The sequence below is a fragment of the Asparagus officinalis genome, chromosome 5, assembly GCF_001876935.1.
Source record: "Asparagus officinalis chromosome 5, Aspof.V1, whole genome shotgun sequence".
NCBI lineage: Eukaryota > Viridiplantae > Streptophyta > Magnoliopsida > Asparagales > Asparagaceae > Asparagus > Asparagus officinalis.
Window position 1 is genome coordinate 77,565,712 of NC_033798.1, and position 13,671 is coordinate 77,579,382.

Consider the following 13,671-nt stretch of genomic DNA (forward strand, 5'->3'; position numbering starts at 1 on the left):
GAAATATGATTCTAAGGAGCCACTTTACATTGAATTTAAGAAGGCATCCACAAAATTAGATTATATGCAATCAATTTACTTGATCCACTCCGTTCATTTTGATCTATATGATTCGCATGAGATGTAAACCAAAAATTAAATATATTGGGTTGTATTTACTAATGCATCAAGTGATAGTAAAATTAACAGTTTTATGACAGCACAATCAAAGAGACGATGAAAAATATGTGTTAGAAATATTTAAATATTATGATTTTTATTTTGTAAGACGTTTTAGATTATGATGAATGGAGCGGATCGTCTATTGAAATAGCCTAACACATACATTAAGAGGTGCATTTTTAGATTCAATCTAAGGTGGCTTCTTAGAATCACATTCCTCTATGTGTGTGTGTATAATATCATAAGTTTGATACTTATGGAAAACTTGGACACATTGTACATTTCCCTTGTAAGACATATATTCATATTTATTTGTCTTGCATCATGTTTTTATCCATAAAGAAGGTTCACAAAGGGTTTAATTGAGGACAGACGCCTGTACTATTGCCAAATCCATATCGACGAATAATAAAATAAATCAAGTATATGAATGTAATAAATGATCCCCGCTGTTTGCATCCTTAATCTGACCTAAAAGACATAATTATGAGACAAAATATCTCTCAAAGTGTCTCCCCTGTCTCTCCCAAATGAATTGTACGGCCCTTTTATACAGCTGTAGTGTCTCTATACAACGTACTCTTATTAGTTCTCTCATTTTCGTGCCTTTGCTTGTCCTTGCATCCATCAACGTGGGAAAATTTCATCAAATGTGGGCCTTCAGCTTTTAGGGATGCCCTCAAGTTTCTTTGGCTGGCAAACAGTGGCGGACCCACCCTTGTTCAAAGTGGTTCACTTGAACCACCTCATGCAAAAGTTCTCTATAGCCTAGTGGTATTGCAGTTGGTAACATTTTGTAAGAGGTCTGGAGTTCAAACCATCCAGTCTTCGAAAATTTCTCTTTTAGGCTTCTTTCCTTTTACCTCCCCTCTATTCTTCTTCTTCTTCTTCTTCTTCTTTTCCTTTCATTTTATCCCTTTGTTCTGTCTACCTCTTTAAGGCCTTCTATAAATATTTTTGTTTCTTATATATATAAGTCAAATCATTGTTTAAAAATGATTGTTTTTCTCTTTAATAACCCTTCCTTCAATTTTTTCCCCACCTGCTATTATTTGAGAAAAAAATTTAGTGTATATTTTGAACCACCACCAAAAATGTTGTAGATCCGCCACTGCTGGCAAAGACATTTTTGGGTCACGTATGGGGTTTGGCCCTTCAAGTCTTAAGGGTCAGGTGGCTTTGCGCCCTTGTGGAGATACAAATTTATACTGTAATATTTGTGATTTTTTTGTAGATTCTGTTGGTTTTTTACTTATAATGGTTCCTCCAAAAAAAAAATCTCGTATGGGAAGCTAGCTTGGAAGCAAGAGCTTTGCTACATGGACCCAAAATATGGGACCAATAAAGGGGACAAGCATTATCCAATAGGAGGGGGACACCTCACTTGTCCCCTTTATTGGTCCCATATTTTGGGTCCTTAAAGAAATTTTCTTTTTTTTTTTTAATTCTTCTTTCCTTCAAGATATCATAGTGCTAAATTTTACTGGACATCTGGCTTCGGGGCTAAGGCATGCACTGTCTTAAATAACAAGATCAGATAGATACGGGTAGTTGACACTCTTTTGAAGAGAAGATTTTGACCTATTGTTACTATCAAGACATGATTGTTGTTAAATAAAAAACTCTGAGCACTATTTTCTTCATTTCTTTTTTCCTTTTTCCCGGGTTAAAACGCCCATGTTCGTTAATGATCAAGAATATTTATATCAAATTTATGTTCAAATGATTATGGAAGTCAACTAAACCTCCTTGTAGAAAATTGATCACGTATCTAGTCGTGTTCACTGTTACGTTTTTATTTCGTTTTGTGCTGATCTTTATATCTTCTAAATTATTATTGTTATTTACGAGAGTTACCAATTTCTTTCAACTTTTCATATTATAAGAACACTCCACCTTTAACATAAACATTTCATATGTCGGTGAGGATGAATTTTAGAAATTCAAGAACCACAATGCAGAATTTAGTGCTAGATTTAAGTTTCGCACATAATGTGTTAATTAATCATAGCAAAGATCTTTTATTTTGCCGATACGTGTATAATAATTGAGGAAATTTTTTTACCCTTTATGGAATAGTACAATGGCAGAATATCCTGCATATAGGTGACAATCTTGTGCACAAGTAGATGGTTTAATCTGTTCTCTGAAGAAGCAACAGTCATCATCAGGCTTTGATCACATATCCCCATTAGTTACAAAAATACCCAAAACACGAAATAAATAAATAAATAAATAAAATAAAAAATAAAAAAAAGTCCCAATAACCACTCTATAACCGCAGAAAAACTTCAGCACAAGCCTAAGGACAATAGAGGCTACACAACCTGAATCCTCAAAGGTTCATTTTGAAACCGTGCCTCTTGAAGCTGTTCAAACTAGAACAAGAATTGATGGCCAGTCTGAATAATCCCTTCCATTAGTTTCAAATATTGCTGACCAAACCAAGCCGTTAATTACATGAGGAACGCACAAAATAATAATAAAAAAGGAAACATATGATTTACACCTATTAATCTCCATTACAGTTGTTAATAATGTGGCATTCATCTAGAAGCTTGCTTACAAACGATCAAAGCGCCAGGGGAAAAGAATTGCAAACTATCTTCTCTTTCAAGGGTAAAGCTTGAGACGGAAATGGCTTGGGTGTAAACTGAAGTATTTTGATGGGTGAACATTAAAATCATTACTCGGACATGCCTTTGTATGGACTGCCGTTAACTGGAGTAACAACAGCAAGGGTGACAAAGCCACCAAGAATCACGATTGATATACCCAATGCATTAAGCAACAAAGACTCGGATGAGTAACGGGTGATGACGTTGTTGGTTTGAAGAAATGTAGCCTTCTCTAAAATCCCCGTGGCAGCAGTAGCGACAGCAAGAGCATATATGTACGTCCCTAAAAATACATGCCATGGGAGCAAGGTAGCTCTGCTGTTCCTTGAGCCACCAGGATACCAAAAGGTCGCAAAACCAGCCCCCCACTGTACAAACAATGATATACATAAGAGTTCTGCACAGATATAGCATAAAAATATTTTTATTCGATAAATTCACAAAACCCCCATAACTTTTGTGTGTTTCCCACAGAATCCTGGAGTTTTTTTTGTCATTAAACCCCCAAAACTATTCCTGTAAAACCCCCAAAACTATTCCTGTAAAACCCCCAAAAGCTCCAAAATGTCAATAACCCCCAAAGCTTTTACCTTTTACCTCAAAATTCAAAATGCAAGCAGTGTTTTAAATATTGGATATCAAGGATATGTTGGACAGAGGAATTCCATATCGGATGGCAAATATTAGGTACATATATGAGATAATGTCTAAATATATACCATAGATGTTAATACTTAGTGCACCAAAGAATGTGAGTTATGGATAAAGATGATCTTTTGTAAAAGTTTTTGCAAAGAATTTGGTCTAAATTGAACTCTAATTCTTCTCCAATGTTACTTGCATAAGCAGATGTTTATTTAAGTTGAGACCTCAATTGAACCATAAATCAAAACCCATCATTTAAAACAAATAAAATCCCAAATTGACATCGCAACATTTCAATCGATTTTTTTCAATACGAAATGTCACCTCATATATCGGGAAATTCATGATTTATCGCCAAAAAATTGCCATTTTCGATATTTTCAGGACGAAATGTCACCTCATATATTGGAAAATGCATAACATGTTGCTAAAAAACTGTCAAAATTTGGTAAAGGATATTGAGACCACATCGTTTTGCGGCAAACTTTATAAAAGGATATATCAAATGTTTTAGGGATGTTTAAAGCAATGGGGGCAAGTGGAGGACCATCTTATCCACCCAATTCAGTTCTTTCATTATTTTATCTGGGTCTCATCTTCTCCTCCTCTCCATGCTTTTTGCAAGGTTTTATAGAAAAAGTTAAACCCTTAGGGTTAAGACACTTTGAAGTTTTCAGGTTTACTAGGGTTTTATTAGAGAAAGATATCACTAAATTTTAAATTATCAAACAAATACCACATAAAATGAAAAAAATGCCCATGAATTAAATAAAATGAACTTTCATTACCTTTTACAACACTACCATTGAATTTCGGATAAAATCGCTAAGCTACTATATACTTTAGTTATTAATAGATAACTTTCATGGATTTTCAGGTATTATTATAAAACTAACAAACAGGTTTCTGATAGTACTATATGATAATTTCTGTTGATTTCTAACCGTGGTATTTTTATCTAACATAAATATTATTTGGTAGTGTTGTTTTGTGAAAGTTTCAGAGTGAAGAAATGTGGGGAAATACCTGAAGGCCAAACAGGAAGAGACATGCTAGACCTAACCATGAGTGGAGACTGTAGAAGTTGTCAATCCCCTTATCATTGTGAAATTTTAATGCAGCCCACACACCAATCAGGCCCAAACACAACGCAATAAATTGAATTGCCAGATGCACGGATTTTTTGAAATTCTTGGTTCCTCCAACTGTCTTGTATGCTAGCATAGCTATAGTAAGAGAAAACACCAATTAAACAAATAACAGAAGGTTCTAGTTTAAATAGTTCGAATCAAAATACCTGTTGTATGCAGTAAGATATGGGAGTTCTATCTGATAACGCAAAGTAATCACAATGTGACATTGAGTTATTTTACTTCGAAATTTCATTAGAACTTGTAAACAAGAAAATTGTGCCCCGGAGACCTAGCTCAGGTGTTGTAGAATTAGGATAAGTTTAGGGAGGTTATGGGGTCAAGTCTATGGCCATTTTTCACCAAAAGCTTCTGAGTTTCAGTGTGTTATTTCCTTTGAAACTAAAGCACGCTATCTACTAAAGTGAAAGTTTGTTCGAGATTTTCTTTTACTCATGACTTCAATAATTTATCCCATTCATTACTTTCACTCAGAATTTGAATTGTACCATGGAGCATAAGCTCATCCTGTATAAGCAAAAAATATGATCGACACCCTGCCCATAAACTACATAGATTCAAATGTCATCATCATAATCATCAAGCTTTTTTCCAACTAAAGTGCAAATGGCTAACTGAAGCGGCTGTGACTAAAAAAATCCCTTTGAGATACATTCCCTTGAAGTTTGACAAGTCTGCAGCAAGCTTAAGTTTAAATGTTCAAACGACCACTTTGGTTAGCCACTTGCACTCTATTTGGAAAAAAGCAATGACATGTCAGAGTAAACTGGTCTGCAGTCAAGTTCATTCCATGATGAGTTCTTTCTTCACCACCAAAACACAAATATATGATAAAATTTGAGGCTCTTGGAGAATGCTTAGGTAGGGGGTCAGGTTGCATCAGATAAGGGTCAAGATGAGGCCACTTGACAAACTGGAGATGAGCAGATCTGATGGCATCAATACTATAAGAGGTGAACAAATGACTTGCCACCACCTCAGGTTAGATGTTCAAATTCAGGAAGAAGCAATGCATGAATTGAAAGAAATGGCTGCAATTATATCAATCAATGGACACTCCTTGGGTATTTATATACATTTATTTAAATGTGTACTCAATTATATAATACATGTTTTAATTTTAAAACACTCGTCGTATACTTCTTGGACATATATTCTACACTTCATATGCAATTCTTGAAACTTATTGGACATAAGTTGAGTTCATTTCACCCCGCCAGTTCAAAACTATGATTAGAAAGGTTCTTTTGGATATCAAGTTAAAAACATGCAATTTTCTAATTTAAAGATCTATATTATAAAAGAAACATAAGAATGTCACAGGAATTTTATTTTGTAGCATGTGAAATGGAATAATAATATTGATCTCATAGAAATTATTATTGCATGTGGAAATTATTATTGCACGTATATGTATGTTAGGCTATGTGGAGCCTAACTATCAGACTTGGCCCTATTTGCTGCATTGAAGAGAAAAAAAAGGCAAGAACAGGAAAAACGAAGCAGACAACGTTTTGGGTGCTGGCCGGTCGACCGCGAGGCAAGGCCCGGTCGATCGGAAAACATGCACACTACAGGGTGTGTTTCTGCATTCTGTCCGGTCGACCGCGAGGCTAGGCCCAATCGACCGCGGACCCTGTAATTGGCTTTCTGAGATTTTGAGGTCTGGTAGGTTGACCGCGCCATTGTTGGCGGTCGATCGCGACTCAGGTTTGGGTCTGGGCTCGTTTTCTGGTCTGTTTAAGATTCTTGTTTGTAAGAACCCTATGCTATAAAAGGGGTGATTAAGGCAGCTTGTAAACTAACCTGAGAATAGTGAAATTTTTCTTGCGGCAGTCGTGGACGTAGCTTCTCTCGTTGAGAAGTGGACCACGTAAAATTCTCTGTGTTCTCTGTGATTGTTCTTTTTCTCTTCCTCATCTCTATTTCCAAATCCCAACAAGGGTTAGAAAACCTAGCAATTGGTATCAGAGCGACAAGGTTCGACGCAGGCGATTTAAGGTTAGATATGGGATCTGAGAATGAGACGTCCAAGATCGAGAAGTTTGATGGGACAAACTTCGGGTACTGAAAGATGCAGATGAAAGATTACCTCTATCAGAAAGATCTGCATTTGTCGTTGGGAGAGAAGCCAGTGGATATGAAGGATACAGAATGGAAGTTGTTAGATCTGAAGACCCTTAGAGCAATCAGGTTGACCTTGTCCAGCCAGATCTGTAGCCTTCAACATCAAGAATCAAGACTCGACGACGTCTCTCATGGCTGCTTTATCCAGTATGTATGAACAACTCTCTGCAGCAAATAAGCTACATCTCATAAAAAAATTATTTAATCTGTGGATGTCTGAGAATCAAAAATTCAAGAATCACCTGAATGAATTTAATGAGATCACGGATCAGTTAAACTTCGTTAATATTAAATTCGATGATGAAAAATCACCTGAATGAATTTAATGAGATCACGGATCAGTTAAACTTCGTTAATATTAAATTCGATGATGAAATTCAAGCCCTCTTAATACTTGGTCAGTTGGGATCAGTTAAACTTCGTTAATATTAAATTCGATGATGAAATTCAAGCCCTCTTAATACTTGGTCAGTTGCCTAATACTTGGAAGGGTACCGTTATTTCGATTAGCGGGTCATTTGAAAAATTGAAACTGAAATTTTCAGAGGTTGTTGACATGGTTAACTTATGGCCGAGAAGATTAGAAGGAAAGGAGTCTCTAGTTCAGGGTCAGCACTGAATATTGAAAGTAGAGGCAGAAATAGAAACAAGAATAGAGGAAATAGCCGTGGGAGACCAAATTCGAGGAACGACAGGTCAAAATCCAGAAATAGTAAAAGCAAGAAAGAGATTGATTGCTGGAACTATGACAAGTATGGGCACTATGAGAATCAGTGTAGAGAATCCAAAAAAGACAAGGAGAGCAAGACTAAAGTGAACATTGCCTCAAGAGAATCAGATGATACCATCATTTGCTCGTTAGAGAGCAAAACAGAATCATGGGTGCTGGATTCGAGAGCATCATTTCATGCTACCTCAAATAGAGATCTATTTGAGAACTATGTTCTAGTAAATCTAGGAAAAGTCTACATTGGTGACGACCAGGCGTGTGATATAGTTGGAAAAGTAGTGCAGATCAACCTCAATAGGTCCGTATGGAAATTGAATGATGTGAGATATGTTCCTAGCCTGAGGAAGAATCTGATCTCCATAGGCAACTGACAAAAGAGGGATATATAACAACCTTCGCATGTGATACGTGGAAGGTTACCAAGGAGTCTATGATTGTTACCCGTAGCACGAAGAGTGGGGCTTTATATGACGACAGATGCATATGGATCCATTGTAGTGGTTGAGAGCAAAAAAGATCCAAATTTATGACACAAAAAGCTTGATCACATGAGCAGCAAAGAGCTAAAGGTTATGCAATCGAATAAAAAGCTATCAGGTTTGAGGTCGACTGATCTTGACTTATGTGACAGCTGCATCTTTGGAAAATAGAAGAGAATAAACTTCAAAAGAATTGGCAAAACTCCGAAGGAAAAGAAACTTGAGCTAGTTCATACAGATATGTGGGGTCCAGCATCAGTCCAGTCTACTGGTGGAAGGTTGTATTTTGTGACCTTCATAAATGATCACTCGAGCAAAACTTGGGTCTATTTCTTGAAACACAAATCAGAAGTGTTCGAAGTGTTCAAAAGGTGAAAAACTATAGTAGAAAATAAAACAGGTTTGAAGATCAAGAAGCTGCGATCAGATAATGACGGTGAGTATGAAGATTCTGAGTTCAAGAAGTTCTGCTATGATAGTGGCATCAGATTGAAGAGGATAGTGTCAGGTACACCACAACAGAACGACATAGCAGAACGGATGAACATGATATTGACTGAGAGAACCAGAAACATGCGTCTACAAGCAGGACTTCGAAAGCAGTTCTGGACAGAAGCAGTCAACACAACAGCCTACCTGATCAACCCGGGACCATCAGTACCTTTGGAGCACAGAATACTGGAAGAAGTATGGAGCGAAAAGAAGGTAAACATTTCTCATCTAAGAGTCTTTGATTGTATTTCATATGTTCATTTGAGTAATCGTGTAAGAAACAAACTCGATTCTAAATCTTTGAAATGTTATTTTATTAGCTTTGGTGGTGATGAGTTTGGCTATAAGTTCTGCGATGAACAGAACAAGAAAATCATTAGAAACAGGGATGTTGTCTTCAATGAAGCAGTCCTCTACAAAGATCGTGATGTTGTTTAGTCTACTAGCTCGGTGCAGTCTGAGCCTGTATACTTCGAGCTGGATAATGTTCCAGATAGGAGCAACCTTGAGGCTAGTTCTGATGAGGCAGAAGAAGTAGCAAAAGAGGTGGAAGAAGAGATGATAGAGGAAATTACTTCAGACAGGACAGATGCAGATGCAGAGTCTGGTCCACCTATCAGAGAGTTGACGCGAACAGCTAGAGTACCTAAGCCAAATCCGAAGTATCCATCATTACAATCCAAGTCTCATTTGAACTACTTATTGCTGAGTGACGGTGGAGAGCCAGAAAGCTATGACGAGGCATGTCGAGTAGGTGATGCGAGCAAGTGAGAGCTTGCTATGAAAGATGAGATGAAGTCCTTGAACTCTAACAAGACTTGGGAGCTTGCGAAGTTGTAAGTGGGAAAGAAAGCCTTGAGTAACAAATGAGTGTACAGAATCAATGAGGAGCATGATGGTTTCAAGAGATACAATGCTAGATTGGTGGTTAAAGGGTTTCAGCAAAAAAGAGTCGACTACACAGAAATCTTCTCTTGTAGTCAAATTGACTACTATCAGATCGGTTCTGAGCATTATTGCAGCTGAGGATCTACATCTCGAGCAATTAGATTTGAAGATAGCATTCATCCACGGTGACTTAGAGGAAGAGATATGCATGCAGTAGCCAGAGGAGTTTACTCAGAAAGGCAAAGAGAGAAGATGATATGCAGATTGAAAAAGAGCTTGTATGGTCTGAAACAAGCTTCAAGGTAATGGTACAAAAAGTTTGATGGGTTCATGCAGAAGAATGGATACTCCAGGTACAATGCTGATCATTATTGTTTCTTCAAGAGGCTTGACGTCAGCTACATTATCTTGTTGCTATACGTTGACGACATGCTAGTAGCCGGTTCAGATATATGTGAGATCAAAAAGTTGAAGAAGCAGCTGTCAACTGAGTTTGACATGAAGGACTTAGGTGCAGCGAAGCAGATTTTAGGGATGAAGATTAGCAGAGATAGGCTTTTAGACACACTGCGGCTATCTCAAGCCGAGTACATTAGACGGGTGCTTGAGAGGTTTGGAATGAGTGATGCTAAGGCTGTTAGCACACTTTTGGCTAGTCATTTCAGGTTGATTAGGGAGCAATGTCCAGTGACTGATGAGGAGAAAGACTACATGGTGAAGGTTCTATATGCTTCAGCCATTGGAAGTCTTATATAAGTTATGGTGTGCACGAAGCCTGGCATTGTCCATACAGTGAGAGTTGTGAGTAGATTCATGTCAGATCCATAAAAACAACACTGGGAAGCAGTGAAGTGGATTCTAAGATACCTGCGGGGTACTATAGAGAATTGTTTATACTTCAAGAGAAGCAAGTTGGGTCTGTAGGGATTTGTTAATGCAGACTTTGCTGGTGAGATAGATCAGAGGAGGAGCACTACGAGGTATGTGTTCACATTAGGTACAACTGCCATCAGTTGTGTCTTCCAATTGCAAAAGATCATCGCTTTATCGACTACAGAGGCAGAATATGTTGCTGTGACAGAGGTAAGCAAGGAGATGATATGGTTAAAGGGGTTCTTGGAGGAGTTGGGACAGAAAAATAAGAAGAGTGTCTTACACTGTGATAGCCAGAGCATCATCCATTTAGCAAAGAACCCAGCTTTTCATGTCAGGACTAAGCATATACAGGTTCGTTATCACTTCATAAAGTCAGTCTTGGATGATGACGTGTTAAAGCTTGTGAAGATCCAAAGAAACAAGAACCCGACTGACATGTTTACGAAGACTGTCACTATGGAGAAACTGAAGTTGTGTTCAACTTCAGTTGGCCTCATTACTTGATAATATGAGAGTCCATCGTCACAGGGAAAGATCATAAAGACTGAAAGCTAGTCTCCAAATGGGAGATTGTTAGGCTATGTGGAGCCTAACTATCAGACTCGGCCTTATTCGATGCATTGAAGAGAAAAAACAAGCAAGAACAGGAAAAACGAAGCAGGCAACGTTTTGGGTGCTGATCGGTCGACCGTGAGGCAAGGCTCGGTCGACCAGAAAACATGCACACTACAGGGTGTGTTTTGGCATTCTATTCGGTCGATCGCGAGGCTAGGCCCGGTCGACCGCGGACCCTGTAATTGGTTTCTTGAGATTTTGACGTTCTGGTCAGTCGACCGCGTCATTGTTGGCGGTCGATCGCGACTCGGGTTTGGATCTGGGCTGGTTTTCTGATCTGTTTAAGATTCTTGTTTGTAAAAAACCTATGCTATAAAACGGATGATTAGGACAGCTTGTAAACTAACCTGAGAATAGTAAAAATTTTCTTGCGGCGACCGTAGACGTAGCTTCTCTGGTTGAGAAGTGAACCACGTAAAATTATATGTTCTCTGTGATTGTTCTTTTTCTCTTCCTCATCTCTATTTCCAAATCGCAACAGGGGTTAGAAAATCTAACAATGTACGTGTAGCAGTGTCCCTGTACCCTACTTTTTACCAATTTTTCTGTTCCCATACCCGTATCCGCACCTATGTAACTTAGTTTGTGGATATAAGATATGTTCCTACTCCTGCCTTCTCCAACTTCTCCTGTCCCCCACTTTTTTATCTGTTGTTGGAGAACTTTGTACCTTAGATCCTCCTTCAAAGAAAACCATGAACCATACAACGTAAATTTATAGATAAGAGCCTTTCCTGAAAAGCAAGCATCAACGGTGTTACCAGGCTGTTTCATACTACAATTTGCTGAAATCATGACATATCAGGAGTATGATCACACGGCACTTTGATGACACTTCAGGATACACCATGACATGGTAAGTCATAGTATCTAGATGACCTACTTTCAAATTTTATATCAAAACATCATGCCAAAGATCTATGCTTCCATTTGATACATGCAATACTATGTTTTCCGGTGTTGGGGAGACTTTCTGACTAAGCTCTAACTAGGCTAAACCATTTCGTCATTTTGATATTCTTTTCTAGCAAAGAGGACGACTGCAAGACTCAACTCACATCCTCAATTCTTGAGAGCAAAAAGACATATGATTCTAATAATATCATAACTCATATGCTCATACTTGATATCAGAAGATTATGTTAAACAGTGCAAGTACACCCTATGTATGGTATGATATGGAAGTATCAATCATGTAGGATTTAAGAGGCAGAAATACATGTTCTATCATATATATATCGGCACTTGATGCAATTAATTACCTTATCAGTTCCAAATCTTTTATTATTTGCAATATATATATCGGCACTTGATGCAATTAATTACCTTATCAGTTCCAAATCTTTTATTATTTGCAATCACTATAATAGCCAATTTTGATTCTGAATGGAAGTATGCATGCAATCCTTTTTCTCCTTTAGCCTAAGAGTTTGCATCCTTGTCAATTTAATACATATCAGTGAAGACTGACAACAGGACCTACATGACTAAAACAGGGCCACAAGATGCATGCCAAATTCATGCACTCTCTTTATTAAAGAATTGTTCCAAGCAATAAATTTGATAACATTATAAAAGGTGGCCGTAATGCCCTTGCAAGTCACTATTCAAGTCTGCATCACCCAATTGCAGACAGGCAAAAGAATAGAATAGAAATTTACTCGAGACTCCTGAGGAATTTATGAAGCTATAGTAAGAGATAAGAGAGAGCTGTATGTTTTCTTTTCTTTTTTTCCCTCTCTCCGAATCCTTTGGGCATAAGGAGAATTTGAATCCCGCAACTCTTTTTCTCAATCACAATAGGCTTTTACTGCACCAACATAGTGGCACTTCCAGTTGTTATATGTTTCTTCATTATGTGTTATGGTATGAGAAAAAGAAAAGGAGAACATGTTTACCTTCACCATTCAAAAGTACGAAGCCGATCACCATGAGTACTGGGTGGACCTGCAATGAAACAACTCCAATGTGTTCAGTCTTTCTCACCGACGCTAAACATTTAAGTGGATGGAAGCAGGGGACCCAAAAAAAAAAAAAAAAAAAAATGCTCGAGTTACACTGAGTTGAGTGACTTGTGGTTTTAACAACCGTTCTGGCTTTAACACCAGAACAGCAGAAAACAGCTCCACTGAAATATGGACAGGGATATTTCAGCGGTTCCCTCTACAAGTACATCACGATCCCTCCGTCTAAAACCCAGTAAAAGGGCTGAAATTTTATTAATCAATTCAACGGAAACCCTAGATTACTAGCTTGTGCCAGCTTACAAATCAACTAGTTTCCGCAATTAAAACCCTGTCCATATAAAACGACAGCGGAGAGGATCATCACTGTAAATCTCTGGGAAGGGAAAATATTAAAACAAGAAATTGAGAAATGAGATTACATTAAAGATGAGATCTTTGTTGTCGGAGATGAGAGACATGCCGCCTCTGAAATGTAGGGCCCACGTCAACACCAGAGCGGCGACGGCGAGCCTCCGCCCCCTCCCCCGCCCAGATCACTCTGGACGAAGCATCATGATACGAATCGGACCACCGCGCAGCCCCGATCGCCCATTCTTCGGATCTCAGACAAAGAGAAAGGAGGAGGAGGAGGAGGAGACTTTTAGGCTTTGGGCTACAGGGTTTGATTATTAAAATGGGCCACCTATTTTCTTGTCATTATTGAGCTACGTCCCAAGTCTGGGCCTTGAAGGGATCCACGAACTAAATTTTTATTCCTTTTGCTAGCTTTCCGCGGTTATATTAAAATACTCCCAGATAGGACTGTTCAAAAAGCCCGTCGGCCCGGGGCCGAACTAAATTTTTATTCCTTTTGCTAGCTTTCCGCGGTTATATTAAAATACTCCCAGATAGGACTGTTCAAAAAGCCCGTCGGCCCGGGGC

At 38.2% G+C, this 13,671-nt stretch overlaps 2 protein-coding genes across 2 annotated transcripts in view; both read right to left on the reverse strand.

The window, feature by feature from the left end:
- Positions 1–2,354, reverse strand: part of LOC109842043 — a 12,799-nt gene extending 10,445 nt beyond the window's left edge. Inside the window, exon 1 of the mRNA XM_020410961.1 lies at positions 2,245–2,354. Coding sequence (XP_020266550.1) covers positions 2,245–2,354 — 110 coding nt within the window. The remainder of the gene's footprint in view (positions 1–2,244) is intronic.
- LOC109844007 (probable transmembrane ascorbate ferrireductase 2) lies at positions 2,493–13,266 on the reverse strand. Its single transcript, XM_020413013.1, has 4 exons — positions 13,170–13,266; positions 12,682–12,730; positions 4,452–4,651; positions 2,493–3,148 (listed from the first exon to the last, which is right to left on the reverse strand). The coding sequence occupies exons 1-4, from the start codon at positions 13,206–13,208 to the stop codon at positions 2,849–2,851; spliced, it is 588 nt and encodes a 195-aa protein (XP_020268602.1). The 5' UTR covers positions 13,209–13,266; the 3' UTR covers positions 2,493–2,848.